This window comes from Caretta caretta, chromosome 24, assembly GCF_965140235.1.
Source record: "Caretta caretta isolate rCarCar2 chromosome 24, rCarCar1.hap1, whole genome shotgun sequence".
Taxonomy (NCBI): domain Eukaryota; kingdom Metazoa; phylum Chordata; order Testudines; family Cheloniidae; genus Caretta; species Caretta caretta.
The window spans coordinates 15,568,189-15,595,623 of NC_134229.1; the positions used below are offsets into that span (position 1 = coordinate 15,568,189).

Here is a 27,435-nt window from a genome sequence, read left to right on the forward strand (position 1 = left end):
CCCCAAACTTTTTACATCTCACCCTCCCTTACCCCTCTCTGTGCCCCCCCTCAAACTGTGGTTGGAGGGGGTGAGTGGACGGAGGTAAGGGGGTCGAGGCTGGGGCTAGAGCTGTGGCTAGGCTGGAAGCCAGGAGCTGAGGCAGGGGCCACAGCTGATGGTGGGTCTGGAGCTGGGGGCGGAGCTGTGGCTGGGGGCGGGGCTGGGGGCGGGGCCACGGCTAGGCTGGGAGCCAGGGGTTGAGGGGCTGAGGCGAGGGCCGCAGCTGGGAGTCGGAGTTGCAGATGGGGGCAGAGCAGTACTAGGTGGCTCGACTTCCCCAACCCCTGTGGGGGCTGGCTTGGACCCCACTGCGCCCCCCCGAACATTTCTTCCCCCACCCAGGGGGCACACCCCACAGTTTGGGGTCCACTGCATCAGGGCCATCATTGGGTTCGCATTTCCATGACTCTGGTAGCTTGTGATTGAAGAAAAATATATTTTCAGGCTTTTATTTGCAGTCGTGAGGGCTAGAGTTGTATGGTTTTATTTATTTTTTCCTACAGAAAAGCTAAGAGCCTCATGCATTGTCATAATTAGCGCTAGCTGACATTTTTCAGATGAATAGATTATTTGCTGAAAAATGCAGTCTGGGGGTCGACTATTTTGTGAATTACAGTCGAATTGGGCAAATAGTTTCAGCTGACCAAAATATAAGTTTTTTTTTCCAAAAAAGACAAAACATTTTGTTTAGATGTTTTCCAAATGAAACGCTTCAAACGTCTGTTTCAAATCAATGTTTCCTTTTGCAGTTTAGCTACATTTATTCAACAACCACCCAAAAAAGAAACAAAAACCCACCTGAAAATGAAACAAAATGAAACAACACAATACCCCGCCCCTCAATCATTCAGCATAATTTTTTTTTGTTTGTTTTTAATTTCAGTTGGAAAAAACAACTAAAATCCATTTTGGGTTGACCTGAAATGATATTTTTTTTTCAGATTTTTTTTTCATTTTGGCCACCAAGCTGAATAATTCATTATTAGCTCCGCTGTAATCATGACACCATCATGATTCAATCTTGCACGTTGGCAACACTGTGTGTGTTTGTAGTTTTTAGGTATAAAGTGCACCATCTACTAGCATGGAGGTATAACAGCATCCTTATACTGCACATAAAAGGGGTTGGAAAACTTGAGTTTTTTCTCCCCATTCGAAATTAAAACGCCTGTCTTGCTTTGACTTAGAACGTTGTTTTGGTTATAAAAGCAAAAAACAAGATTTTAAGTTGAAACTTTTCATGTGTTTTTACCCTTTGGATGGTTCGCACGGGAAAATCAGATTTTCCCCCCACCTCAGAACTCCCATTTTTGTCCCCTTGCAAAAAAATCTTGGCTACAACCATATTTTTCGCTGGCAAAACTTTCTCCAGGAAAAAATTTCCACTGGCATGACCTGTTAGTACATAAGAATGGCCACATGAATCAGACCAATGGTCCATGTAGCCCAGTAATCTGTCTTCTGCCAGTGGCCAGTGCCAGGTGCTTGAGAGGGAACGAACAGAACAGGCAATCAATAAGTTATGCATCCTCTGTCATCTAGTCCGAGGCTTAGGGATACCCAGAGCATGGGGTTGCATCCCCAACCATCGTGGCTAATAGCCATTGGTGGACCTATCCACCAGGAACGTATCTAGTTCTTTTCTGAACCCTGTTATAATTTTGACCTCACAACATCCCCTGGCAAAGAGTTCCACAGGTTGACTGTGCACTGAGTGAAGAAGTACTTCTTTTTGTTTGTTTTAAACCTGCTGCCTATTAATGTCATTGGAGGACCTCTAATTCTTGTGGTCTGAGAAGTGGTAAATAACACTTCCTTATTTACTTTCTCTATCCCCGTCATAATTTATAAAGCTCTGCCATATCCCCCTGTAGGTGTCTCTTTTCCAAGTTGAACAGTCCCAGTCTTTTAAATCTCTCCTCGGATGGAAGCTGTTCCATCCCCCTCATCATTTTTATTGCTCTTCTCTTCACTGTGTCCTATTCTAATATATCTTTTCTCAGATAGGGCAACCAGAACTACACGTAGTATTCAAGGTGTGGGCATACCATGGATTTATATAGAGGCATTATGATATTTTCTGTCTTATTATCTATTCCTTTCCTAATGGTTCATAGAATCATAGAATATCAGGGTTGGAAGGGACCTCAGGAGGTCATCTAGTCCAACCCCCTGCTCAAAGCAGGACCAATCTCCAATTAAATCATCCCAGCCAGGGCTTTGTCAAGCCTGACCTTAAAAACTTCGAAGGAAGGAGATTCCACCACCTCCCTAGGTAACGCATTCCAGTGTTTCACCACCCTCCTAGTGAAAAAGTTTTTCCTAATATCCAACCTAAACCTCCCCCACTGCAACTTGAGACCATTGCTCCTTGTCCTGTCATCTTCTACCACTGAGAATAGTCTAGAACCATCCTCTTTGGAACCACCTCTCAGGTAGTTGAAAGCAGCTATCAAATCCCCCCTCATTCTTGTCTTCTGAAGACTAAACAATCCCAATTCCCTCAGCCTCTCCTCATAAGTCATGTGTTCCAGACCCCTAATTATTTTTGGTGCCCTTCGCTGGACTCTCTCCAATTTTTCCACATCCTTCTTGTAGTGTGGGGCCCAAAACTGGACTACTTTGAGGACTCCAGACGAGGCCTCACCAATGTCGAATAGAGGGGAACGATCACGTCCCTTGCATTCTATTAGATTTTTTTAACTGCTGCTGGACGTTGAGTGGACGTTTTCAGAGAACTATCCACCATGACTCCAAGCTCCCTTTCTTGCATGGTAATGGCTAATTTCGACCCAATCATTTTATATGGATAGTTGGGATTATGTTTTCCAACACGCACTACTTTGCCCTTATCAATGTCGAATTTCATCTGCCTTTTTTTGCCCAGTCACCCCCCAGTTTTGTGAGATCCCTTTGCCACTCTTCGCAGTCTGCTTTGGACTAGCTTGAGTCATTTTGGATCGTCTGCAAACTTTGCCACCTCGCTGTTTACCCCTTTTTCCAGATCATTTAGCTAAAGCCATTGCCGCGGTTATGTATGGCATGCCCACTCGGTGTTTAAGCCACACCCACTCAGTGTGGTGCTCTGTCCCCCTCATCTGGGGGCTGGGATGCATCTGGAAGTTGATAAGCCTTCGAACAGAGCTGGTTCTTTTAGCTCAGGTGGCAGCGGCCCAGGATTTTAGATGCAGAGGTCGTGGGTTTGAGCCCCACTGTCAACCTCCCACATGGGTGCATCGACAGCAAGGCTTCCTATGGGGAGGGGAAAGAGGGGCTCTGTCTCAGATGGAGAGAGAGAGCAGATGTAGACAAGAAAGTGACAGAGGCTGGTAGATCCGGTCCTAGGTGCAAAGGAGGCAATGAGCCATGGGTGTTTTTTCACACTGTTTATTACAGGAATCTCAGTGCCCTGGGGAAGAGGCAGTGGCAGCTGTGGCTTGCTTCTAGCAGGTGTTGGAGGCTTGGTTGCTGGAGTTCTCCCTTATAGTGCCCCGGATCCAGCTGGTGAATCTGCAGACTTTGGTGTAGACGCCCGGCTTGCCTTTTGGTGCGCAAACCTGTGATCCCCACGAGACGATGCCCTGGAGTTTCCCATTGCAGACCAGCGGGCCACCAGAGTCACCCTGCATGGGGGAAGGGGGATGGGGAAGTGGGGAGAGACAGAGAAACCATCTCCATGGTAATGATAAGACCACTGAGCTCACCCCATCAGTAGATCTCACAGAACTTTACAAAGGAGATCGGGATCCGTTAGTGATCCGGTTGAGATGCATTTCCAGTTCCGATGGAAAGTTCCCCAAAGGTGACCTAGGGGGTTTGCTGTCATCTTCCCCTTCCCCACACTGACCCCACCCTTACCTGGCAGGAATCCACACCTCCTTCCTTCACACCAGCACATAGCATGTTTTCGGTGACGGCCCCGGGGTAAGATTTATCGCAGTCCGTGTTGCGCTGGATGTAGACTTTCCCACACTGCAGAACGTTGGGGTACTGCACTGGAACAAAAAGTCCCCAGAAGTTCACTGATGAGTTAAAGGGTGAGAGAAAATGCTTTCGCCCATCTAGACGTAACGCAGCATCTGTGTCTCAGTGACCACTCAGCACTTTGGTTCCAAGGGGAGCTTCATCTGAGAAAGAACTGGGGCTGTGTGATAAATTCTAACTTATGGGAGTGGAATTTCAGAGTAGCCTAGGTGAGTTAGGTGCACAAAATCCCAGCCTTCATGGTTAGGGTTGGTGGCAAAAGGGGAAGAAGGAGAGTGGGGATTGCAAACGTTGTTGTTTCCAAATGTTTTTTTTCACAGTTGTGTCATTGAAAATGAAAAATGCATCAAACGTTTGAAATTTGGAAATCATGTCAAAATTTCAAAGTTTGGAAATCTCGCCAACTTTTTGAAGTCTGGGGAGCGCATCAACATTTGGAAATTTGGACTCTCGTTGCAATTTCAAACTTTGGAATCTTGTTGAGATTTTGAAACGTGAAATCTTGGTGAAATTTGGCAAGCATGTCAAAAGATCAAAACTGCCTTGCAAATCTCATTGAAATATTGAAATCTGCTCGTCACATTGAAAAACTGAAATTTGGAAATCTTGTCAAAATTTTGAAATTTGAAAATCTCATCAGAATTTCTAAACATTCAAAATTTGACCAGTCAGTTGAAAAGTAGATGGGAAATGGTCACAAAAATTGTAGATACATGGCAGTGAATATTAGGTAGGGAGGACCCCAGACTGTGGTAAAATGTTGGCTTTGAAATAAAGGGACAAACACAGAAACATCTGATTTGTTACTGTCACAGAATTCAAAGTGCCTCAGAAAGTATCTATATATCCATCCACCCTTATACACATTCACCTGTCTTTACGCATACCTATCATCCATCCATCTCTCTTCAGACACTTCCATCCATCCATCATGACACACATCTATCTATCTATCTATCTATCTGTCTTGGCCAGGAACACCTATTTAATGGTGTGTCTACCCAGTGCACGGCTGCCATAGGACGTCGGAGGAGCTCCAGAGAGCTCTGAAAGGCCATCGCAAGGGTGTTCAAAGAACTCTCACTGCAGAACATCTGCGGTGCTCGCCCTCGTTCCTGCAGGACCCCATATTCCCTCCACCTCCCTTCTGCCCCTCAGTGCCCCATTGCAGATTGCTTCTGTACCTTTAAGGGTCTGGACCGTGCCCCATCCGGACACCAGGCATTCCGTGTTGGGTTCAGGGCATCTGTCAGGCAGGTGGATGGTTTTGACGTAGTTGTTGAGGTTGGCAGTGCTCTGCAGCTTCAGCAGCATGATGTCGTAGTCGTGCGTGGTGATGTTGTACTTGGGGTGAGGGAAGGACTGGGTTGATTTGATGCACTGCTCTGTCCCCTCGCTGGTCCTCAGGCTGTACTCCCCCAGGCGAATGGAGATGGGTCTGTAGCAGGGACATGGCACAGAGAGCAAGATAAAAATAGCTGAAACCTCACCTGGGACCTCCCCTCTTCCCACCTTTCCTCCTCCTATAGCTGGGGACTCTCTCCTGGGTAGCAGTGACTCTGAAAAAGATTTGGGGCTCATGGTGGGTAATTGGCGGCACACGAGCTGCAGCCCAAACAGCTAATGTGATCCTGGGAGGCATAAACAGGGGAATCTTGAGTAGGAGCAGAGGGGTTATTTTACCTTTATATTTGACCCTGGTGTGACCATAGCTGGAATCCTGTGTCCTCAATTCAAGAAGGATTTTGATCAATTGGAGAAGGTTCAGAGAAGAGCCAGGAGAATGATTAAAGGATTAGAAAACCTGATTTATAGTGAGAGCTCAATCTAGTTAGTTTAACAAAGAGAAGGTTAAGGGGTGACTTGATCCCAGTGTATAAATACCTAGATATGGAATAAATATTTAATTATCGGCTCCCCAGTCTAGCAGAGGAAGGGCTAACATAATCCAGTGGCTGGAAGTTGAAGCTAAATAAATTCAGATGGGAAATAAAGCACAAAGTTTTAATGGTGCGAGTGATTAACCAGTGGAACAATTTACCAAGGGGTCTGGTGGTTGATTCGTCATCGTTGGGAATTTTAAAATCAAGACTGGATATCTTTCTAAAAACTTTGCTCTGGGAATTATTTTGGGGCAGTTCTCTGGTGTGTGGTACAGGGGGGTGGGGAGGAGGGGCGCAGGGAATCACTTTTCCCAAAAATGTTTTTGGTAAACATTTTAAAACCCATTTTTGGTGAAAAACAGTTGCAAAAACAATTAACAGGGTTTTTTAGTTTGTTCTGTTTTCAAATACCCTTTTGGTTAAAAAAAAAATCATTTTTTTTTAAAAACTGGTTTTCATTAAAAAGCCTGTCTTTGAAAACCATTTTCTGTGCAAAAAAATCATTTTGTGAAAATCATTTTTGGTCCAAGTGTATGGTTTTCATTCAAAACCTGAGAAATTTAGCTGCAAATGAGAGTGCTTAAAAATTACATCTGATGAAAATTACCACCTAAAATTACCTTTCAACTGAAAAATGTTGGTTATAGCTACAACCTTCAAGCCCCAAGAGCTGGCAACTCTTCACAATGGGAGACTAGTGAATAGCACATATTGAAGAATGCATTTCTGTGATGCTGTGTGTGAAATGCACAACAAAGGACTAACACATGCACCTCCATTTTAGTCATGAAGATGGCTAGCCTTGAGGTTATGGTGAGAGTATGCTGTCTGAGAGACCTAGGTTCTAGTCCCTCCTTGAGCAAGTCACTTAACTTCTTTGTGTCTCAGTTTCCCCATCTCTACACTGCCCTAGTTCAGAGGGCTGTTGTCAAGATAAATATGACTGTGATGCCACAGTGCTGGGGGCCAAGTAAGTACTTTAGAGTGATCAACAAAGAGCTGTTTTTAATGCTTCATTTCTTCCCAGCTCAGCGATTTTTTGCTATTCACCCAACTCTGTTCATGATAATTACGCTTAATGGAATACGGGAATATAATTATTATTATTATATAATTATAATATAGAGGGCATGTTCCAAACATCGCACATGCATGAACATAGCTCCCTGTGAGAAAGTGAAGCAAATGACATTAACCCCAGATGGGGAAACTGAAGCAGAGACTGATTACAGTCAGAAGTCATTTGCACATAGACTATCAAGGACTATAAGCTATGAAATTCATCTCAGCCCCATCAACCACGAGATTCTTCCAGGCTCCCAACAATATCTTTTCATCCTACAAGAGCCAATCTAGTATACTGCTTTTGTGAATTTGTTCTGGAGTCCTTGGCTGGGTTTATACTACTGTTAGGGCGAGTTAAAATGTATGTTTTTTTGAGGGAATTTTGGATTTCTGGCTCAGTGAAATATTTCACGCAAATTTCCCACTGAAAATGCCAATTTTTGTCAAAAAACAAAATGCCCAAAAACTGTCAAAAATTTGGCCATTTATAGATAGATAGGTAGATAAATAGTCTTATTCTGAAATGGCACCACTGCACCTCATGAGAGTTATAGCATGGGAACCTTGTGTCCTCCCCGCCAACCCCATTCTCCTCTACTTTCCAGGGTCTCCAGCTGGACTACATCTCCCATGATGCTCTGCAGATGTGCAACATTTAACCCTAAAAGCACATTGCATCATGGGAGATGCAGACCAATCAGGGAACCCAGCCTATAGAAGAGAATGGGAGCACACTGCAGCCCAACTACACCTCCTGTGATACACTGTGGCTGTGCGATATTAACACTTGTCAGTTGACCCAATGCTAGAGGAGACACTGTGGTGCATCATGGGAGATGTAGTCCGACCAGGAAATCCAGTCTATAGAGAAGAATACAAGCGGAGAGATGTGAGACACCCAGACTATATCTCCCATAAGGCACTGCGGTGACTTTCCATATGGAAATATTTAAGATCTTGGATTTTTTGCCAAAAAGCCCTCAAAATTTCCTGTGGAAAATTTGCAAAAAGATGATTTTTTTCCCCCTCCGCTTTCAGTGGAGGAAAAAAACCAACCCATTTTCTCACCAGCCCCAGCTGTACACACCCTTCCAGAGGGAGGGGAAGGGCAGATGAGCCCGGCTCCCTTTGCAAGGTCTCCTAATCCTCTGCCTTTCTATGTCGGATGCTTTTAAGCAGAGACGCCAGCAGCTGGTTATGGCTGGGTGGTGATTCCAACCAGAGACAGACCGCAAAGCCGCCACGTGAGATTTATCATCCCAAGCAATCTGGTGACTAAGGTCTACTCTGCCTAAGAAAAGCTGCCCGATGTAAATAATTACTGAGCTGATTTGATTGAGGGTTAAACCAGTTTCCGTGTGTCCACACTGTGGGGAGCAGGGTGTCCTGCCATTTCATCTAGACCAGTGGTGCCCAAACATTTCCTCTCACATCCCCCTTACCAGTAATTGGTGTCCATGCCCCCCAGGCTGGGAGCAGAGTCATGACCAGGTTAGGGGCTGTGGGTGGGAGCAGAGCCGGTGTGATAAATGAAAGGGGGAGACACCCAACCAGCCAGTAGCTATAAAATCCTTCTTAGTAGCTGTTCCCTAATTGCTCTACCTGTAAAGGGTTAAAAAGTCTCACTGCGATGCACAGGTAAAAGGAAGTGAGTGGGCACCTGGCCAAAAGAGCCAATGGGAAGGCTAGAACATTTTAAAATTGAAAAAAGACTCCCCTTTTGTCCATCTGTTGTTGTTCTCCCTGGGAGACGCAGACGGGGAAAGAGCGATGCTGTAAGAAGCTTGGGGCCAGGTATGAAAAATCCTCGGTATCATACCTAGAAATGACTCATTTGAAACCCCAGATATGTAAGCAGACCAGGGGGCCGGTGGCCAAGCAGAAGCTGAGAGTGGGGGCCAAGCTGCAGCCAGGAGCAGGGGCCAAGGGCTGAGCTGCAGCTGGAAGCAGGGCCACAGGGCTCAGAATGGAGCCGGGGCCACAGCTGCAGGTGAGGGAGGAGCCGTGGGGGCTGGCATGGGCCTCGCTCTGCCCCCCGGACGTTCCTCCATGCCCCATCCCACCGTTTGGGGACCACTGCTCTAGACGGACCTAAGGACAGTTGAGTTAAAACCAGGGCAGCGTTTCCAGAAGAGGCAAGATTCTAAAATTTAACCTCCCTGGCAAATCTGCTTGGGCCTGTCCTGTACCTTGCTGCACTGCATCTTTTCTATAATCCAATAAATTAGAGCCAGCCGAGATCTGCTTCAGGACAGCTGGCAAAGGGGAAACATGGTGGAATTCCTCAAATGCAATATGCCTAGGCTTGGAAGGATATGATTTTTATTAATCAGTGTCGATTGCACTGCACACACACAGACCGTGGGGAAAATGTTTCCATGGATGATGACCAAAACGTAGCGAAAGGCAAAGTAAGGAAAATGTGGCTCAAGCCCTTTGGATTTCAGGCTCTTTGTTTTGTCCGATTTGCCACGCGATGCTGGCAATTTGTGTTTTCCCGTCTACAAAGCGTTAACTTTTTGACTCCCCACATCTACTGCCGTTAAATAATCATGTGATCCCTCCCTGTTGTTTGCCCCCTGCGATGATGAAAATTTAAATAACTAAGAACAGGGGGGAAAAGATGCTGGAAATGTATCATTTTGCACAACTGTGAAAATTTAAAATAATAAAAAAAAGTACAAAGAAGCGTCAATATTGCCCTTCAAAATGATCAAAAAATAAAAGCCAAATTCTGCCAAGCCCAAAGATGCAGGAGGGCAGGCTGGCTGGACCATGGATCTGATATGGGTTGAAGGCTGGGAGATACCTGGCTGGGTGGTCCCCTGTGTCTGAAATGGGGTGAGGAGATGGGGGACGCTGGGCTAACAAACAAACAACCAACAAAACGCCGCCCACAATATATGTATTTTGATGTTATCATTTTCCTTCCCTTATCCTCATGTGACACCACAAACTGGAATACAGGGGTGTGAATTGGCAAGCGCTCCAACGTGTTCCAGGTTGCGCCAGTGGCATATTAAATCTTTGAACTGGCTGAACAAAAACCGGCCAGGACGGTTGAAAACCGGCCAGGTGGCAACCCTAGAAGTGGGGGGCGGGAGTACACCAGGCTAGACGGGCCATGCATCTAAGCTAGATTCATAGAGACATAGATTCCAAGGCTGGAATGGTCCACTGTGATCATCTTGTCTCAGGCCCTGCAGAGCTCAGGCCAGAAACCTGCCCCAAAACTAATTCCCAAAGCAGTTCTTTTAGAGAAACAGCCAGTGTTGATTTAAAATCTTTCAGTGATTGAGAACCCACCATGACCCTTGATAAATTGTTCTCATGGTTAATTATGCCTTATTTCCCATCTGAATTTGTCTAGCTTCAGCTTCCAGCCGCTGGGTGGTGTTAGACCTACCTCTGTGAGACTGACGAGCCCATTAGCAAATATTTGTTCCTCATGTAGGTGCTTACAGACGGGGATCACATCACCCATGACCCTTCTCTTTGTTAAGCTTTGTTAAGGCAGATGAAATTCAACGTTGATAAATGCAAAGTAATGCACACTAGAAAACATAATCCCAACCATACATGTAAAATGATGGGATCTAAATTAGCTGTTACCACTCGAGAAAGAGATCTTGGAGTCATTGTGGATAGTTCTCTGAAATCGTCCACTCAAAAGCAAACAGAATGTTGGGAATCATTAAGAAAGGGAGAGATAATAAGACAGAAAATCTCATATTGCCTCTATATAAATCCATGGTACGCCCACACATTGCATACCACATGCAGATGTGGTCACCCCATCTAAAAAAAGATCTATTGGAATTGGAAAAGGTCCAGAAAAGGGCAACAAAAATTATTAGGGGTATGGAATGGCTTCCATATGAAGAGAGATTAATAAGACTGGGACTTTTCAACTTGGAAAAGAGACGACTAAGGGGGGATATGATAGAGATCTATAAAATCATGACTGGTGTGGAGAAAATAAATAAGGAAGTGTTATTTACTCCTTCTCAGAACACAAGAACTAGGGGTCACCAAATGAAATTAATAGGCAGCAGGTTTAAAACAAATAAAAGGAAATATTTCTTCACACAACGCATAGTCAATTTGTGGAACTTCCTGTGTTGCTCTTATATATTTCTCACGTACACCGTGTTGCCCTGATACTGTTGGCTGGCATTCACCGTCCTCAGGCACTTTCTGTCAGTAACGCTCATGCCAGTTGGCATAGATGTGCAGGTGTGAAAATCCAGCTGGGTACACAAGGTCTTTAATTGTTTCCCAGATGCCACCGGGAGCAGACTATGGAGATGGCATTTATTCAGAAGAAAAAGCCTAATTCCATGTTTAATGATGGGCTGAGGTATAAAATCAGACTTTTGGATTTTGGGTTTCCTCTGATTTTCTGCCACTTAAGGCGACAGGGTGAATGGGATCTAGGAGTTTTGTGGACCATTCCCTCCCCCCCTCACATACACATTTTTTTCCTTTTTCTTTGTTTCCTTTTTCCCTTTTCTCCATCAGGGCTGGTCCAAATTTTTCTGGGGAAACTGTTTTTCGATGGAGAATTGTTTTTTGGACAGTGCAAAATTTACTGTGAAAAGTGTCTGCTCTCTGGAAGAATTTTAACATTACATCAAAAAGAGAACACCACCAAACCAACAAGTTGTATCTAAAAAACGGCAAAACGTCAGTTTGGAAATACTGCCTCAGTGACTCATGGGAACTGCAGTTTCCTTTATGGACTGGACTCCACATCTGGACTACATCTCCCATGCTGCACTACAGCAACTCACAAGTCACGGTGCATCATGAGAGCTGTAGTATTTTTCAAGCACTGAAAACAAAAGGCACTTACCTCCCAATCCCCTCGCCCCCACCCATTCCATCCAGCATAAGGACTGGTTATTAAATAGATCACATTGACACTGAAAGGTTTCAGAGTAGCAGCCGTGTTAGTCTGTATTCGCAAAAAGAAAAGGAGTACTTGTGGCACCTTAGAGACCAACCGATTTATTTGAGCATAAGCTTTTGCTTAAATAAATTGGTTAGTCTCTAAGGTGCCACAAGTACTCCTTTTCTTTTTATTGACACTGAAGTGATGCAATTAGATGGATAAAGGACAAGGGGTGTTTGCTGACCCGATTGTGCTGGGCACTGCACAGACCCCAACCGAGATGAGGACATCACCACATGAGTTATACCCACAGTTATACTCTGCAGCCACGAAGGCTAGAAATTTACCTTTGTTTTTAATGAAAGTTATGAACCTGCAGAATCTGTAGATGTCGTGTCAGCTGCCAGCCAAACATAGTCCAGTGGCCACGTCTGACCTTCCTGCACCACATCAGGCTTTCCTTCCCCAGGGGCTCATGCTTCAAGATCTAAATTCCCCGTTACAAACAGGTTCCCCACTGCCAGTGATAATCTCATGATTTTTCCTGCCAATCCCAGAATTTTTGAATCAATCTTGTGGGTTTTTTTGATGCCTGTCTCAGGACCTCTTTTCTGCCAGTCTCATGGTGTGTTTTATTTTTAAATCACAGTTTAATAACAGCTCACTGTAATCTCATGATTTTTAAATCAGTCTTATGGTTTTCTGATGCCAATCTCATTTCTTGGCATAAAAAGCCAGTCTCAGGGCTTTTCATGCTAACCTGTTGCTTTTTCTCAGGGCTTTGAGGTGAGGACACTGCTGGCTTTGCAGTGAGGCAGACATCTGAAAGCAAGGGACAATCTTTTCCCTGCCTGCATTTGTGCCATTCCAACCCTCTGGATTTCCAGCCCTTCCCGCCCAAGGCTACAGAGATACACCTACACAGGGCGGTTCTGTCTGCATCTCACGCCCCCGCTCAGCATCACCTTTGTGCAATTCAGGGGAGTGAAGGCAGTTTTCAAATTGACAGCTGTGTGGGTAATGGCAGATCCAGGCCTTGAGCCACGGAGCAGAGATTTGTTGGGGAAGGAAGAGAGGTGCTGGGGGCCTGGCCCCATTCACTCCAATGGAGTTACGGTTGATTGTCACCAGCTCAGGATCTGGCCCATTGACTCCAATGGAGCTACGGCCCATTGACATCAGCTGGGGATCTTGCCCCGTTGTGTTAATGGCCTAGAGGTTGGGGGAAATGTCAGGTGGACCTTGTCCTTGGAGGCTACTGTGCTAAACTCAATGGTGTTTAAAAGAGCCCTGAGTCCAGGGAGCTGAGATCAAGGGAATTAGACAGCAGGGCGGAAGCAATCTGGGGGCGGGGCGGACAGCAAATTAGACAGAGATTTGCAACTGATCGGACTGCAGCCGAAAATACACGCAAAGGCCATTGCTACTCTGGGCCGCATACTTATTGCAGATTATTCATGTTTTTATTGCCTACAGGTGCCCCATTATGCCAGGTGCTGCACAAAGACACACCGAGACGCTGCATGGCTGCGTTCTGCTCTGGGCAGCACATTCGGGGCTAGGTGCTGAGCCCCAGCTCCCTCAAGGTATTTCAGTGCTTAACTGCTGCCCAGCGAGGTACTGAGGCCGAGAGACGCAGGGTGTTCTAGCCAAGAGGCCGGGAAATGATCTAGAAGGCAGAGGGACTGATTTCGGAGGGAAAGGCAAAGGCTGGGCTGGGCAAAGGTAGTTATGGTGCGTCTATGCTGTGACCCGGGGTCATGGGGCTACAAAATTGCAGTGTAGAGGTCTGGGCTCAGGCTGGAGCCCAGGCTTCGAGACCCCAAGAAAGGGAGGGTCTCAGAACCCGGATCCAAACACCCACACTGCAGTTCTTAGCCCCGCAGTCCAAATCACCTGAGCCGGCGACTCGGTGCTGTGGGTTTTGTATCGCCTGTTTTGATGGGTATAAATTCGATGGGTATCAAGTGGAGTGCCCCAAGGGTTGGTCCTGGGGCCGGTTTTGTTCAATATCTTCATAAATGATCTGGAGGATGGTGTGGATTGCACTCTCAGCAAATTTGCGGATGATACTAAACTGGGAGGAGTGGTAGATACGCTGGAGGGGAGGGATAGGATACAGAAGGACCTAGACAAATTGGAGGATTGGGCCAAAAGAAATCTGATGAGGTTCAATAAGGATAAGTGCAGGGTCCTGCACTTAGGATGGAAGAATCCAATGCACCGCTACAGACTAGGGACCGAATGGCTAGGCAGCAGTTCTGCGGAAAAGGACCTAGGGGTGACAGTGGACGAGAAGCTGGATATGAGTCAGCAGTGTGCCTTTGTTGCCAAGAAGGCCAATGGCATTTTGGGATGTATAAGTAGGGGCATAGCGAGCAGATCGAGGGACGTGATCGTTCCCCTCTATTCGACATTGGTGAGGCCTCATCTGGAGTACTGTGTCCAGTTTTGGGCCCCACACTACAAGAAGGATGTGGATAAATTGGAGAGAGTCCAGCGAAGGGCAACAAAAATGATTAGGGGTCTAGAACACATGACTTATGAGGAGAGGCTGAGGGAGGTGGGATTGTTTAGCCTGCAGAAGAGAAGAATGAGGGGGGATTTGATAGCTGCTTTCAACTACCTGAAAGGGGGTTCCAAAGAGGATGGCTCTAGACTGTTCTCAATGGTAGCAGATGACAGAACGAGGAGTAATGGTTTCAAGTTGCAGTGGGGGAGGTTTAGATTGGATATTAGGAAAAACTTTTTCACTAAGAGGGTGGTGAAACACTGGAATGCGTTACCTAGGGAGGTGGTAGAATCTCCTTCCTTAGAGGTTTTTAAGGTCAGGCTTGAGAAAGCCCTGGCTGGGATGATTTAACTGGGAATTGGTCCTGCTTCGAGCAGGGGGTTGGACTAGATGACCTTCTGGGGTCCCTTCCAACCCTGATATTCTATGATTCTATGATTCTATGATTCCTGGGCACCCTTTGGAAAACCTGCCTCTTTAGCTGTGAGGACTATTCTCCCTGTCGCACAGATGGGGAAACCGAAGCATACGGAGGCTAAATGACTTGCCTAAAGTCACCCAGGAAGTCTGTAGCAGAGCAAGGCCTCGAACGCAGCTCTCCCCAAGATTGATCCTTGGAACAACTGCCCCAGAAGTGGGAACGGGGCCAATTCTTTGTCATTCAGAAGCTTTCCGTCAAGATTGGGCGTCTTTCTCTCAAAGCTCTGCTCTAGCTCAGCCACCAGATATGGGCTTGAAATCTGTGAAGGGATGGCGTTAAGGGCACACAAGCAAGAGCTTGGGCTGCGTGCAGGAATCCTTGGGGGAGGTTCTCTGGCCTGGGCTAGGCAGGAGATCTGGTTGGATGGGCAGAACAGTGACTGCTGGTTTTGAAAACTATGAATTATGATGTGAAACTTTGCAACAGGGCATTTCTCAGTTGGAAAATGCTGATTCCTCAAAAGCAGATGTGTCAATTTTGATGAAATTTGGTTCTTTGGGAAGGAGCATTCTGATAGGTTCAAAACTGACGTTTTATAACCGTTTACCCAGCCTCCCTTACACACCTTAGCCCAGTGGTTTGCGCACTCTTCTGCAGTGTGGGAAACCCATACTCAGATCCCTTCTTCCCATCTAGCAAAGGGGAATTGAACACAGGTGGTCCACATCCAAGGTGAGTGCCCTAACCCATGGGCTAAAGGTTATATCACCTCCACTGGCCATTTTGGGGATGGCACCTAAGTCCCCCCTAAAAACAGTTTAGGCCAAATCTATTCACTGAATTTGTGTTCAATTCACAAGTAATTTAAGGGCAACCAAGACTCCATTTTCCCCCAAATCAATTATTCACTGTCCAAAAAATATTTCTCCAGAAAAATTTGTCTTTGTGATTCTTCTTCTGCTCTAGGCAAAGTTAGCATTGTGCTTCTGGTGAATTAGGCCTGTCCTGTGTGTGTATCCCACAACCGGGAGCTCTTTTGCGTTAGTAAATCACTAAATTAAAGTGAACTTTTGGAGGAATTAATTCGTAGATTCCAAGACCAGAAGGGATCATCTGGTCTCCCTCCTGTGTCACACAGACCAGAGAACTGCTCCAAAATAATTCCTGGAAACACATCCACTCTTGATTTAAAAGTTAGCAGTGATGGAGAATCCACCACGACCCATGGTAAATTGTCCCAGTGGTTAATTACCTTCACTGGTAAAAATGAATGCCTTATTAAGCCAGTCTCAGCAGAGCTGCATTAGAAATTTGCACCAGTTAAACTCTTTTTGGGGTGATTTACTTCAACTAGTGCAACTTCAGGCTGGGGTGTGCACTATGAGTAGACTTGGGATAATTCAATTTGTCCCTGGGATTTGTCGGGTTTCATCTCCCAGCCATCAGATCTTGCTCTGCCTGCCTTTGTCTGCTGGGTTACAGAAACCTTGACCCTCTGAAATCTCGTCCCATTGGAGGTGCTGATAGACCAGGATCAAGTCTTTGCCGTCTCTGGGAGAAACTCAATAGATCGAGCTTCAGTATCTGGCTGTAAGGCAATTTTTTCATCCCTTAGATTGTTCCTGTAGCTCTTCTCTGACCCCTCCCTGATCTCCTGACATCCCATAGGCACCATCTTTATGAGTTGCCGGGGGTTGCTCGACCCCTGCTCTGCCCCAGGCCCTGCCCCCACTCCACCCTTTCCCCCAAGCCCCCACCCCGCCGCTTCCCACCCCAGCTCTGCCCTGTTCTGCCCCCTCCCCTGAGTGCACCCTGCCCTCGCTCCTCCCCCTCCACCCCAGTGCCTCCTGCATACCGCTGAACAGCTGATTGCTGTGGATGGGAGGCACTGGGAGGGAGGAGGAGGAGCTGATTGGTGGGGCTGCCAGCAGGCAGGAAGTGCTGCAGGGAGGGGGAAGGGGAGGAGCTGATTGTGGGGGGCCGCTGAGCACCCACTATATTTTCCCGTGGATGCTCCAGCGCTGGAGCACTCACAGGGTCAGCACCTGTGTGACATCCTGTTTCATGAGTGCCCCATCCCCGCCCCCGAGCCAGGTGTAGTCTCCAGCCACGGTCTCCCTAATGTGTGGGTCCCTGGGTCCAGAGAGGGCCCCACCTCCCGGCTCCTACTTGCCATTCCTCTGGTTCTCCCGCCCAGGGTCATGCTCACTGTCAGCCACAGCATTGCCACAGCTCATGGGTGGTTGATTCCACCAGGACTCCTGGGTCCTTCCCAGGGTCACTGCTTTCCAGGGTACAGCCCCCTGGCTTGGAATTGTGACCCAGATGCTTTGTTCATAGATGTGGGACCTGGCATAGGCTGGATTAACATGTGTGTTCTAAGAAGGAAACTTTTCCAAGGGAAATCTCTGTGGTCAAAAAATCTCGCAACAAAACTCTGATGCCAACATTTTTGACGTGATTTTCTTGTTTCATTTTGACAATCCTATGAAATGTTTGATTTTGAATTTATCATTTCAATGCATTTTGATTATATTATATTATATTATATTATATTATATTATATTATATTATATTATATTATACTATATTATAAAAATCAAAATGAAATGAGTGGACATTATTGAAATCGAACATTTATTACCTTATTTCAACAAGGCAATTTGACATTCTCAAAATGAAACAGTCTGACAGTTCCAAACCTAAATTCTTCAGAATTTTTGTTCTATGGAAAATTTAGAAATGTCACTTTTTTGATCCAGTTCAGGAAAAATAACTCACAATTTCTGAATTTGCTGCAGAATCAAACTCTCTGTTTCTAACCAGCTCTAGACAGGAGTTTGTATACATTTAACTAAATTGATTTAAAAACACAACTGTAGTTAAACCAGTGCCTCTTGTAAAATGAACTGTGGAGCAAAGGGAGATACACGCATGCGAGGGATTTGAAAATGAACTGAGAATGGAGAGAAAGGCATAAAAGGGACATTGCCTATGTAATATTTTTGTTTGACGTGATTCCTTTCTAGAGCTGAGCAAATCATTTGCAACACATAATTTTTCTGACATACATGGGTGGTGCGTATCATAGACTGGGCAAAGCTGGGCCTCCCCAAACAGCCCTGCATGGCCCTGCCCATGCTCTGCCCTGAGGACACCCGCCCATGCTTGCTGCTTCCCCCTTGGCCCCAGCCCAGGCAGGCTGCTCCTCTTCCAGGAAGAGCCCTGAGGCTGGGGCTAGGGCAGCCGGCCTGGAGCTGGGACTTGGAGTGGCTGGGGCTTCGCAGGGCTGGGGGGGCCCTGTGTGCTAGGGCCATGGCTCCTGGTGCTGCAGGGCTGGGGGCTGCGTTGCCGGAGCTGCAGGACTGGGGGTGCTGTGGCTGCCGGTGTTGTGGCTACCTGCCCTGTGCTGGGGGGGGTTGGGGGCATTGGGGCTGGGGCCCTGGCACCCGGCTCTCCAGGGCTGGGAGTCCTAGGGGCAAAGCTGCCCACCTGGCACTCCAGGGCTGGGGGCTGCGTGCTGCCCACCTGCCTGGCGCTTGGGGGCTGGGGGTCACATGCTGCTCACCCGCCTGGCACTTGGGGGCTGGGGGCCACATGCTGCTCACCTGCCTGGTGCTTGGGGGCTGGGGGCCGCATGCTGCCCGCCTGCCTGGCACCCTGGGGCTGGAGGCATTTGAGCGGCCCGGAGCTGGGGGAGGGGGAAGGAGGGGCTCTGGACTTCAGTGGGGGCAGAGGGGTGGGCCTCGGGCAGAAGGGGTGGACTGAGCTGGGGGCTAGCCTCCCAAGTCTGTGGTTCACCCACCACCCATGCTGACATATTGCATTTCTCTTTCCCCCTTGAACAGAATACAAACACTGCAAGTATACACAAGCTTCTCCTCGAGGAGAAATTCTCCCAGTCATCAGCCCGAAGCATTCAAAAATCGCAAGTCAGGCCCCAAAATCATTAGACGAGCTGGGCAAAGAAAGGATCTGTCGTTCACTGGCAATTCTGAATAAGCGGAAAAAAAATTATTGAACCAAAAATGATTTTTTTCTAAATTCCCAGAGAATCCAAAAGCTAAAAAATTAAGCACAGGCCAAACACAATGTTTCATTTGTCCTGAAACAAAATATTTCATTTCAATCCTTTCGCGACATTTTTAATTAAAAAAAAAAATCCTGCAGGAAATTGCTGAACAAAGAAGTCCTTTCGAATTGAAAAATTAAAACGTGTCATTTCAAAAATGTCAGAATGCAATATTTAGATTTTTGTTCCTGAATTTTTATCTTTTAGGATTTTTTCCCCTGAAGCAATTGGGTGAAATCAACATGAATTAATGAAATCTGCATTTTTAGCTGAAAAATATCTGCATTGTTCACCAAAATTAAAAAAAGGGTTTAGTCAAAAGAGTTGCCCGAGTCTAGTCAAAATAGAACTAAAATAGGACGTGGGATTCAACTCTCATCCCCGATTTGTTATAGACAATAAATCATTCCACCAGAAGAGGATGCCGCGTGGCCTACTGCAGGGGCGGGCAAATGTTTTGGCCTGAGAGCCACATCGGGTTTCCAAAATTGTATGGAGGGCCAGTTAGGGGAGGCTGTGCCTCCCAAACAGCCAGGCGCGGCCCAGGCCCTGACGCCTATCCGACTCCCCCGATTCTCGCCCCCTGACAGCCCCCCTGGGACTCCTACCCCATCCAACTCCCTCTGTTCCCTGTCCCCTGGTGGGCCCCTGGGACCCTTGCCCCATCCACCCCCCCTGCTCCCTATCCCCTGACTGCCCCTGGACCCCCCCACCCCTGACTGCCCCCTGCCGCCCCATCAACCCCTCCTCTCATTCCTGACTGCCCCGCTACAGGACCCCTGCCCCATCCAACCACCCCTTCTCCCTGTCCCCTGACTGTCCCCCCCGGAACCTCTGCCCCTGACTGCCTCCCCCATCGCTCCATCCACCCCCCCCTTCCTGACTGCCCCCCCCAGGACCCCTGCCCCATCCAACCACCCCTTCTCCCTGTCTCCTGACTGCCCCCCCCGGAATCCCTGCCCCTGACTGGCCCCTGCCGCCCCATCCAACCCCTCCTCTCCTTCCTGACTGCTCCCCCAGGACCTGTGCCCCATCCAACCACCCCTTCTCCCTGTCCCCTGACTGCCCCCGGAACCCCTGCCCCGACTGCCTCCCCCATCGCTCCACCCACCCCCCTCTTCCTGACTGCTCCCCCAGGACCCCTGCCCCATCCAACCACCCCTTCTCCTTGTCCCCTGGCTGCCCCCCCCGAAACCCCTGCCCCTGACTGGCCCCTGCCGCCCCATCCAACCCCTCCTCTCCTTCCTGACTGCCCCCCTGGGACCCTTGCCCCCATTCAACCTCCCTGTTCCCTGCCCTCTGACTGCCCTGCCCCCTATCCACACCCCTGCCCCCTGACCACCACCCCGAACTCCCCAGCCCTCTATCCAACCCCCCCGCTCCCTGCCCCCTTACCGCGCTGCCTGGAGGACCAGTGGCTGCTGGCACTACAGTCATGCCGCCCGGCTGGAGCCAGCCACCCTCCGCGCAGCACAGAGCACTGGGTCAGGCCACGGCTCTGCAGCCCCTGTGCCCAGAGCATTGCGCTGGTGGGGCAGTCAGCTGAGGCTGCCGGGGAGGGAGAATAGCAGGGAAGGGGCCGGGGGTGAGCCTCCCGGGCCAGGAGCTCAGGGGCCAGGCAGGAGGGTCACGCTGGCCGGATGTGGCCATAGTTTGCCCATCTCTGGCCTATTGTTTCTAGCCATAATGATGCAAACTACGAATGCTGGCTGATAACTTCAAAGCCATTTAATGCATTGGGATGTCCAATTCCCAGTCAAATAAATGGGAACTGGGCATCAAAATCTAGTGGCTGGCTTTCAAATCCCAGCCTAACTCCAGATCTTCATTATAGTGTTTTGCTGGTATAGTAAAGGGCTTAAATGTTGGGGAAATCAGGGTTGGTAATATGCTAGAAATGACATTTATTGTGACTGGAGCTAGGCAATATTTTTCAGCCAGACCTTTTTTTCTGGTGAAAAATCCAAATTCGGCAACACTGACTATTTTACGAATTCGTGTCGGTTTCCAAATTGTTCATTTAAAACCAAAATATGAGAAAATCCAAAATGTTTCTTGTCGACAGTTGGAAATTTTGATTCAAAATTTCCCTTCATTTGATTTTGAAAAAACATTAAAAAACGCTCAGTGTCAGAATGAAATCTTTCATTTCAGGTCAAACAAAACGTTCCATCCCGCCCAAAACAAAAAAGTGTTGTTATACTTTTCAATTTGCTGTACATTGTGAAAAATGTCAACCCCATACAATTTCCCCCCGATTTTTCAGCATTGCCAGTGGACCGAAAAATAGATTCTTTGCTCAGCCGTATTTCAAGGCATCAAAACCGATATCGAGGGAGAAATTTCCCTTCTGCTTCCAGAACTGCCAGCCCCACACATTCCAAAGTCATGAGTCCAGCCCCCCAAAATCACGAGATTGGCTTAAAAATCAGGAAATTACTTGTAAATTTTTAAAACTACAGATCAAATACAGCAAGGAGCGCAGATTGTTATTATTTCTTCAAATTTACCATCTGGTTTCAGACTCTTTAGATTTCTCAAATTTTCCAGCTTTTCTCCCCAACTAGGAAGGTGGAAACTTACTTTTCTTATTATAATGGAAGCCAAGATACTCTCATAGTCCCTGGACTCCAGGGGCTGAGACTTGGAGAAAAGCACCACTAACTACTGGGGGACTAGTGATAAAATAGCAACGCTGGGCCTGAACCCCAGCTGGTGTCAATTGGTTGTAACCCCACTAGAGCCAATTTATGCCATCTGAGGATCTAGTTCACATTTCCAAGTACCTTATACAGATCAGGGCCCCATTTTGCTGGGCATTGCACAGACACACAGTCAGGGACAGTCCCTGCCCTAGGTGGGATCAGGGCCCCGTTGTGCTGGGCGCTGCCCAGACACAGCCAGAGACAGGCCCTGCCTGGAAGCTCTTATACTCTACAAAACCAAGGCCCCAACAGAGAGCAGGAGAAGTATCATGGAATCATAGAATCTCAGGGCTGGAAGGGACCTCAGGAGGTATCTAGTCCAACCCCCTGCTCAAAGCAGGACCAACACCAACTAAATCATCCCAGCCAGGGCTTTGTCAAGCCTGACCTTAAAAACCTCAAAGGAAGGAGATTCCATCACCTCCCTAGGGAATCCATTCCAGTGCTTCACCACCCTCCGAGTGAAAATTTTTTTCCTAATATCCAACCTAAACCTCCCCCACTGCAACTTGAGACCATTACTCCTTGTTCTGTCATCTGCTACCACTGAGAACAGTCTAGATCCATCCTCTTTGGAACCCCATTTCAGGTAGTTGAAAGCAGCTATCAAATCCCCCCTCATTCTTCTCTTCTGCAGACTAAACAATCCCAGTTCCCTCAGCCTCTCCTCATAAGTCATGTGCTCACTGGACTCTTTCCAATTTTTCCACATCCTTCTTGTAGTGTGGGGCCCAAAACTGGACACAGTACTCCAGATGTGGCCACACCAATGCTCAATAGAGGGGAATGATCACGTCCCTCAATCTGCTGGCAATGCCCCTATTTATACAGTCCAGTGAGCCTTCTTGGCAACAAGGGCACACTGAAAAACTTGGTTAGATGCCACAAAGTACATGGCAATGCCTTAACCATATGCATGTTGTAAAGGTCACTAGGACCTCTCCCATCCTTATCAAGGGGAGTGAGAACCTTCTCACCTTTCTTACTACATGTATGGCAAAACGTGTTCTGAATCTCCCACCTCACACATCCAGCAGAGCTAGCTAGGGTCCTTATACAGCTCCCATTTCCATAGCTTCTAGGCCTCTTTCCCCTCATCAGCCCCCCTGTGAAGCAGGGCAGGGCTGTTATCCCCATTGTCCAGATGGGGGAAACTGAGGCACAGGCCGGCTCAGTGATCTGCCCAAGGGAAGTCGGCGTCAAGCAGGGAATGGAAGCTGGGTGTCCTGAGCACCCGGCTCAAGCTCTAACCGACGGGCCCCCACTCTCTGCGTCCCCCCTCCTGGCCCTGGGCTACTTACCGCGCAGTGTTGCAGTGGGCGGCCGTCAGCACCCAGCCGGGGTTGATCAACACCCCCCCACAGCGCACGATGTTGGCGGAGCCCATCAGGGCCACCTGGTAGCCTTGCTGTTGCCGGTCACAGGAATCTCCCCCAATGATCCGCTCGTCCTCAGCAGCCACTAAAGTGTGTGTGTATGGGGGGAAATGTCCGTGTCCGAGCTAGGGTTGCCAACTGTCTAATTGCACCAACCCAAACACCCTTGCCCTTCCCCTGTCCCGCCCCTTCCCCAGGCCATGCACCTGCCCCGTCCTTTCTCGAAGGCCCTGCCCCCACTCATTCCAGCCCCCCTCCTTCCGTCACTCGATCTCCCCCATCCTCACTCACTTTCACAAGGCTGGGGCAGGGGATTGGGGTGCGGTAGGGGGTGCGGGCTCTGGGTTGGGGAGTGGGTCTGAGGGGTTCAGAGCATGGGAGGGGGCTCTGGGGCAAGGGGTTGGGGTGCAAAAGGGGGCTCCAGGCTGAGCCCGGGGCAGGGGATTGGGGTGTGGGAGGGGGCTCAGGGTGAAGACTCTGGCCGGAGGGCGCTTAACCATAGGTGGCTCCTGGAAGCGGTAGCATGTCGGGCAGCGTCTCCTAGGCTCAGGGGCAGCCAGGCGGCTTTGCATGCTGGTTCTGCCTGCAGTCACTGCCCCTGCAACTCCCATTGACCGCGGTTCCCCGTTCCAGGCCAATGGGAGCTGCGGAGTTGGCGCTCGGGGCGGGGGCAGAGTGTGGAGACCCCCCTGTCCGCGCCTTCTCCTAGGAGCCGCTGCTGAGCCAGGCAGGGGTCCCTGGGGCTGGGCCAGGACCTGGAATGCTGCAGGGGGAGAGGGCAGAAGGATGGGGGGAGCTGGGATCACGGGGGATGTATGGGGGCATGTAGTGGTTCAGGGATTGGGGGACATTGTTTGAAGATGTACGGACATGTGTGGACCATTTTAAACGGTTGGTGGAGACTCCTGCTCATGGCAGCGTAGGCTTGAGGGCAGGGGATGTGGGGAGCATAGGGGGTGGCGCAGGGGAGTACATGGGGTGGGGAGCTCAGGGGGGTGGGGTGAGGGAATACGTGGGATGGGGGAGTACATGGGGTGAGGATCACAGGGGGTGGGGCAGGGGAATACATGGAGTGGGATCACAGGGGATGGGGTGGGGGAGTATGTGGGGTGGTGTGGTGTGGGGAATTACGTGGAGTGGGGAGGTCAGGGGGTGGGTGGGGCAGGGCAGTATGTGGGGTGGGGAGCTCAGAGGGTGGGGCAGGGGAGTACATGGGGTGGGATCACAGGGGATGGGGTGGGGGAGTATGTGGGGTGGTGTGGGGTGGGGAATTACGTGGGGTGGGGAGGTCAGGGGGTGGGTGGGGCAGGGCAGTATGTGGGGTGGGGAGCTCAGGGGGTGGGGCAGGGGAGTACATGGGGTGGGATCACAGGGGATGGGGTGGGGGAGTATGTGGGGTGGTGTGGTGTGGGGAATTACGTGGGGTGGGGAGGTCAGGGGGTGGGTGGGGCAGGGGAGTACATGGGGTGGGATCACAGGGGATGGGGTGGGGGAGTATGTGGGGTGGTGTGGTGTGGGGAATTATGTGGGGTGGGGAGGTCAGGGGGTGGGTGGGGCAGGGCAGTATGTGGGGTGGGGAGCTCAGGGGGTGGGGAGTACATGGGGTGGGATCACAGCGGATGGGGTGGGGGAGTATGTGGGGTGGTGTGGTGTGGGGAATTGCGTGGGGTGGGGAGGTCAGGGGGTCGGTGGGGCAGGGGAGTATGTGGGGTGGGGAGCTCAGGGGGTGGGGCAGGGGAGTACATGGGGTGGGATCACAGTGGATGGGGTGGGGGAGTATGTGGGGTGGTGTGGTGTGGGGAATTATGTGGGGTGGGGAGGTCAGGGGGTGGGTGGGGCAGGGCAGTATGTGGGGTGGGGAGCTCAGGGGGTGGGGCAGGGGAGTACATGGGGTGGGATCACAGGGGATGGGGTGGGGGAGTATGTGGGGTGGGGTGGTGTGGGGAATTACGTGGGGTGGGGAGGTCAGGGGGTGGGTGGGGCAGGGGAGTACGCAGGATGGGGAGCACAGGCGGTGGGGTGGGGCGGGGGAGTACGTTGGGGGTGCACAAACATTCTTCCTGAGCCATTAACCGTCCTTGCCCAGCCATCCCCTCGTGTCTGACCCCCCCATGCTTCCCCCAGAGCCAGCCTCCGAGCTGTCCCTCCTAGCTCCACTCTGCTACCGCCCCGGGTCACCCACTGGGTGCTCGGCGATGGTGGGGCCTCCTGCCATGGCTCACAGACAGACAGACACCCTGGCATACACATACGCATGCACGCACACGCAGTAACACACGCACGGTAACACACACGCACATACAGTAACGCACCCGGATAGCCGCAGTAACGCACACACACACACAGTGACACACACATGGTAACACACACATGCATATACCGTAACACACACACACAGTAACACACATACGCAGTAATGCACAAACACTCGCATGCACACACACAGTAACACACACACACACAGTTACACACACATACTTGTAACACGCGCACACAGTAGCAAACGCACACACATATACAGTAAAACATACGCACACACCCAGTAACACACACATGCATGTGCACATGCCCCCCGCACTCATGTGTACACTTTTAACATGTACACACAGCCCTGTGGCTACACACACAGACACAGAAACACTCATAGAATCATGGAATATCAGGGTTGGAAGGGACCTCAGGAGGTATCTAGTCCGACCCCCTGCTCAAAGCAGGACCAATTCCCAGTTAAATCATCCCAGCCAGGGCTTTGTCAAGCCTGACCTTAAAAACTTCGAAGGAAGGAGATTCTACCACCTCCCTAGGTAACGCATTCCAGTGTTTCACCACCCTCCTAGTGAAAAAGTTTTTCCTAATATCCAACCTAGACCTCCCCCACTGCAACTTGAGACCATTACTCCTCGTTCTGTCATCTGCTACCACTGAGAACAGTCTAGAACCATCCTCTTTGGATCCACCTTTCAGGTAGTTGAAAGCAGCTATCAAATCCCCCCTCATTCTTCTCTTCCGCAGACTAAACAATCCCAGTTCCCTCAGCCTCTCCTCATAAGTCATGTGTTCCAGACCCCTAATCATTTTTGTTGCCCTTCCCTGGACTCTCTCCAATTTTTCCACATCCTTCTTGTAGCGTGGGGCCCAAAACTGGACACAGGACTCCAGATGAGGCCTCACCAATGTCGAATAGAGGGGAACGATCACGTCCCTCGATCTGCTGGCAATGCACCTACTTATACACCCCAAAATGCCATTGGCCTTCTTGGCAACAAGGGCACACTGTTGACTCCTATCCAGCTTCTTGTCCACTGTCACCCCTAGGTCCTTTTCCGCAGAACGGCTGCCGAGCCATTCGACCCTTAGTCTGTAGCGGTGCACGGGATTCTTCCGTCCTCATGCACAAACACACACAATTACTTTACTCATGTGTACGCACATGTGCACACACAGAGACACACACACATCCCTGCACGTGCTGACACCTGCCCTCAGACACGGACACTTACACACTTGCCTGTGCCATCTACAGACGCTCACACACACCCCCTCATGCACACGGACGCTCGCCCAGTCACCCACACTCACACCCGCACCCACAAACGCACAGCCACCGCCCCGCACACACACAGAGAAACACTCGCCCTCCAGCCCCCTTTCACCTGAAGCCAGCAGCAGCATCGCCGTGGCCAGCAGGACCATGTCTCGGGTGGGCAGGCGGCTTGGTGGCCTGGCCTCCTGGCTGCTCGAGGCTGGGTGGCACAGCTTGGCGGGGAGCCGACGGTTTACTAGCAGAGAAATTCATCACCCTTAAATCCCTACCAGCCCCGCCTTCCCTTGTCACCGGGCCAGGAAAAGCTGAAGCTTGTTTGGCGGGGAATACGCCCTACCGATGGGTGCCTTGCCCCAGAGGCAGCGCGGAAACTGCCCTCGCTTGCCACGGCCTTCCTGGGACCCCCGATCCGTGACTCAGAGGCCACTGGAGTGGGCACCACGAGGCTTGGACACAGGGCTGGCCTTACGGGTGGGAGATGTGGGCCACCGCCCAGGGAGCCAGGGTTGGCGGGATGGGCACTGTCAGAGTGTCACAAGCTGGAGGGCCTGGGTGGAGTGCGGGCGAGCCGGGGGGGCTGGATCCCCTGGCCAGCCAGACTGGGGGAGCCAGCAGTCTGGCAGGGAGGCGCAGGCAGAGGGGCTCTCCCCCGGCTAGGTGGTGGTGGGGTGGGCGGGTATGGCTGGGAGAGCCCCCAGGCTCAGAAACTCCTCCCTGGGCAGCTTAGCTGGGCTTTGGGTCCAGGAGCTGCTCCTCACGCCCTGTGCCCCATGCTGTTGGTCTCAAACGCAAGGAAAGGGAGCCAAAAAACAAGTTTGCCCAGGGCGCCATGTTCCCTCAGGCCGGCCCAGCTTGCACAGCAATGGCTGTGTGGAACCGGCAGCCGGCAGGCTGGGCATTAGGGCCTTCACCTGGGGTGGCTGCAGGGCTGCGTTTA

At 49.8% G+C, this 27,435-nt stretch overlaps 1 protein-coding gene and 1 non-coding gene across 2 annotated transcripts; both read right to left on the reverse strand.

Moving 5' to 3' along the window:
* Nucleotides 1-3,485: 3,485 nt before the first annotated feature.
* LOC125626176 (trypsin-like) lies at nucleotides 3,486-23,479 on the reverse strand. Its single transcript, XM_048828891.2, has 5 exons — nucleotides 23,452-23,479; nucleotides 22,880-23,039; nucleotides 5,211-5,464; nucleotides 3,901-4,037; nucleotides 3,486-3,665 (listed from the first exon to the last, which is right to left on the reverse strand). Exons 1-5 carry the CDS (start codon nucleotides 23,477-23,479, stop codon nucleotides 3,486-3,488), a joined length of 759 nt encoding a protein of 252 aa, XP_048684848.2.
* Nucleotides 22,442-22,569, reverse strand: LOC125626235 (U6atac minor spliceosomal RNA). The gene has a single exon (XR_007353707.1). It is a non-coding gene; the product is annotated as a U6atac minor spliceosomal RNA (small nuclear RNA).
* Nucleotides 23,480-27,435: the final 3,956 nt, after the last annotated feature.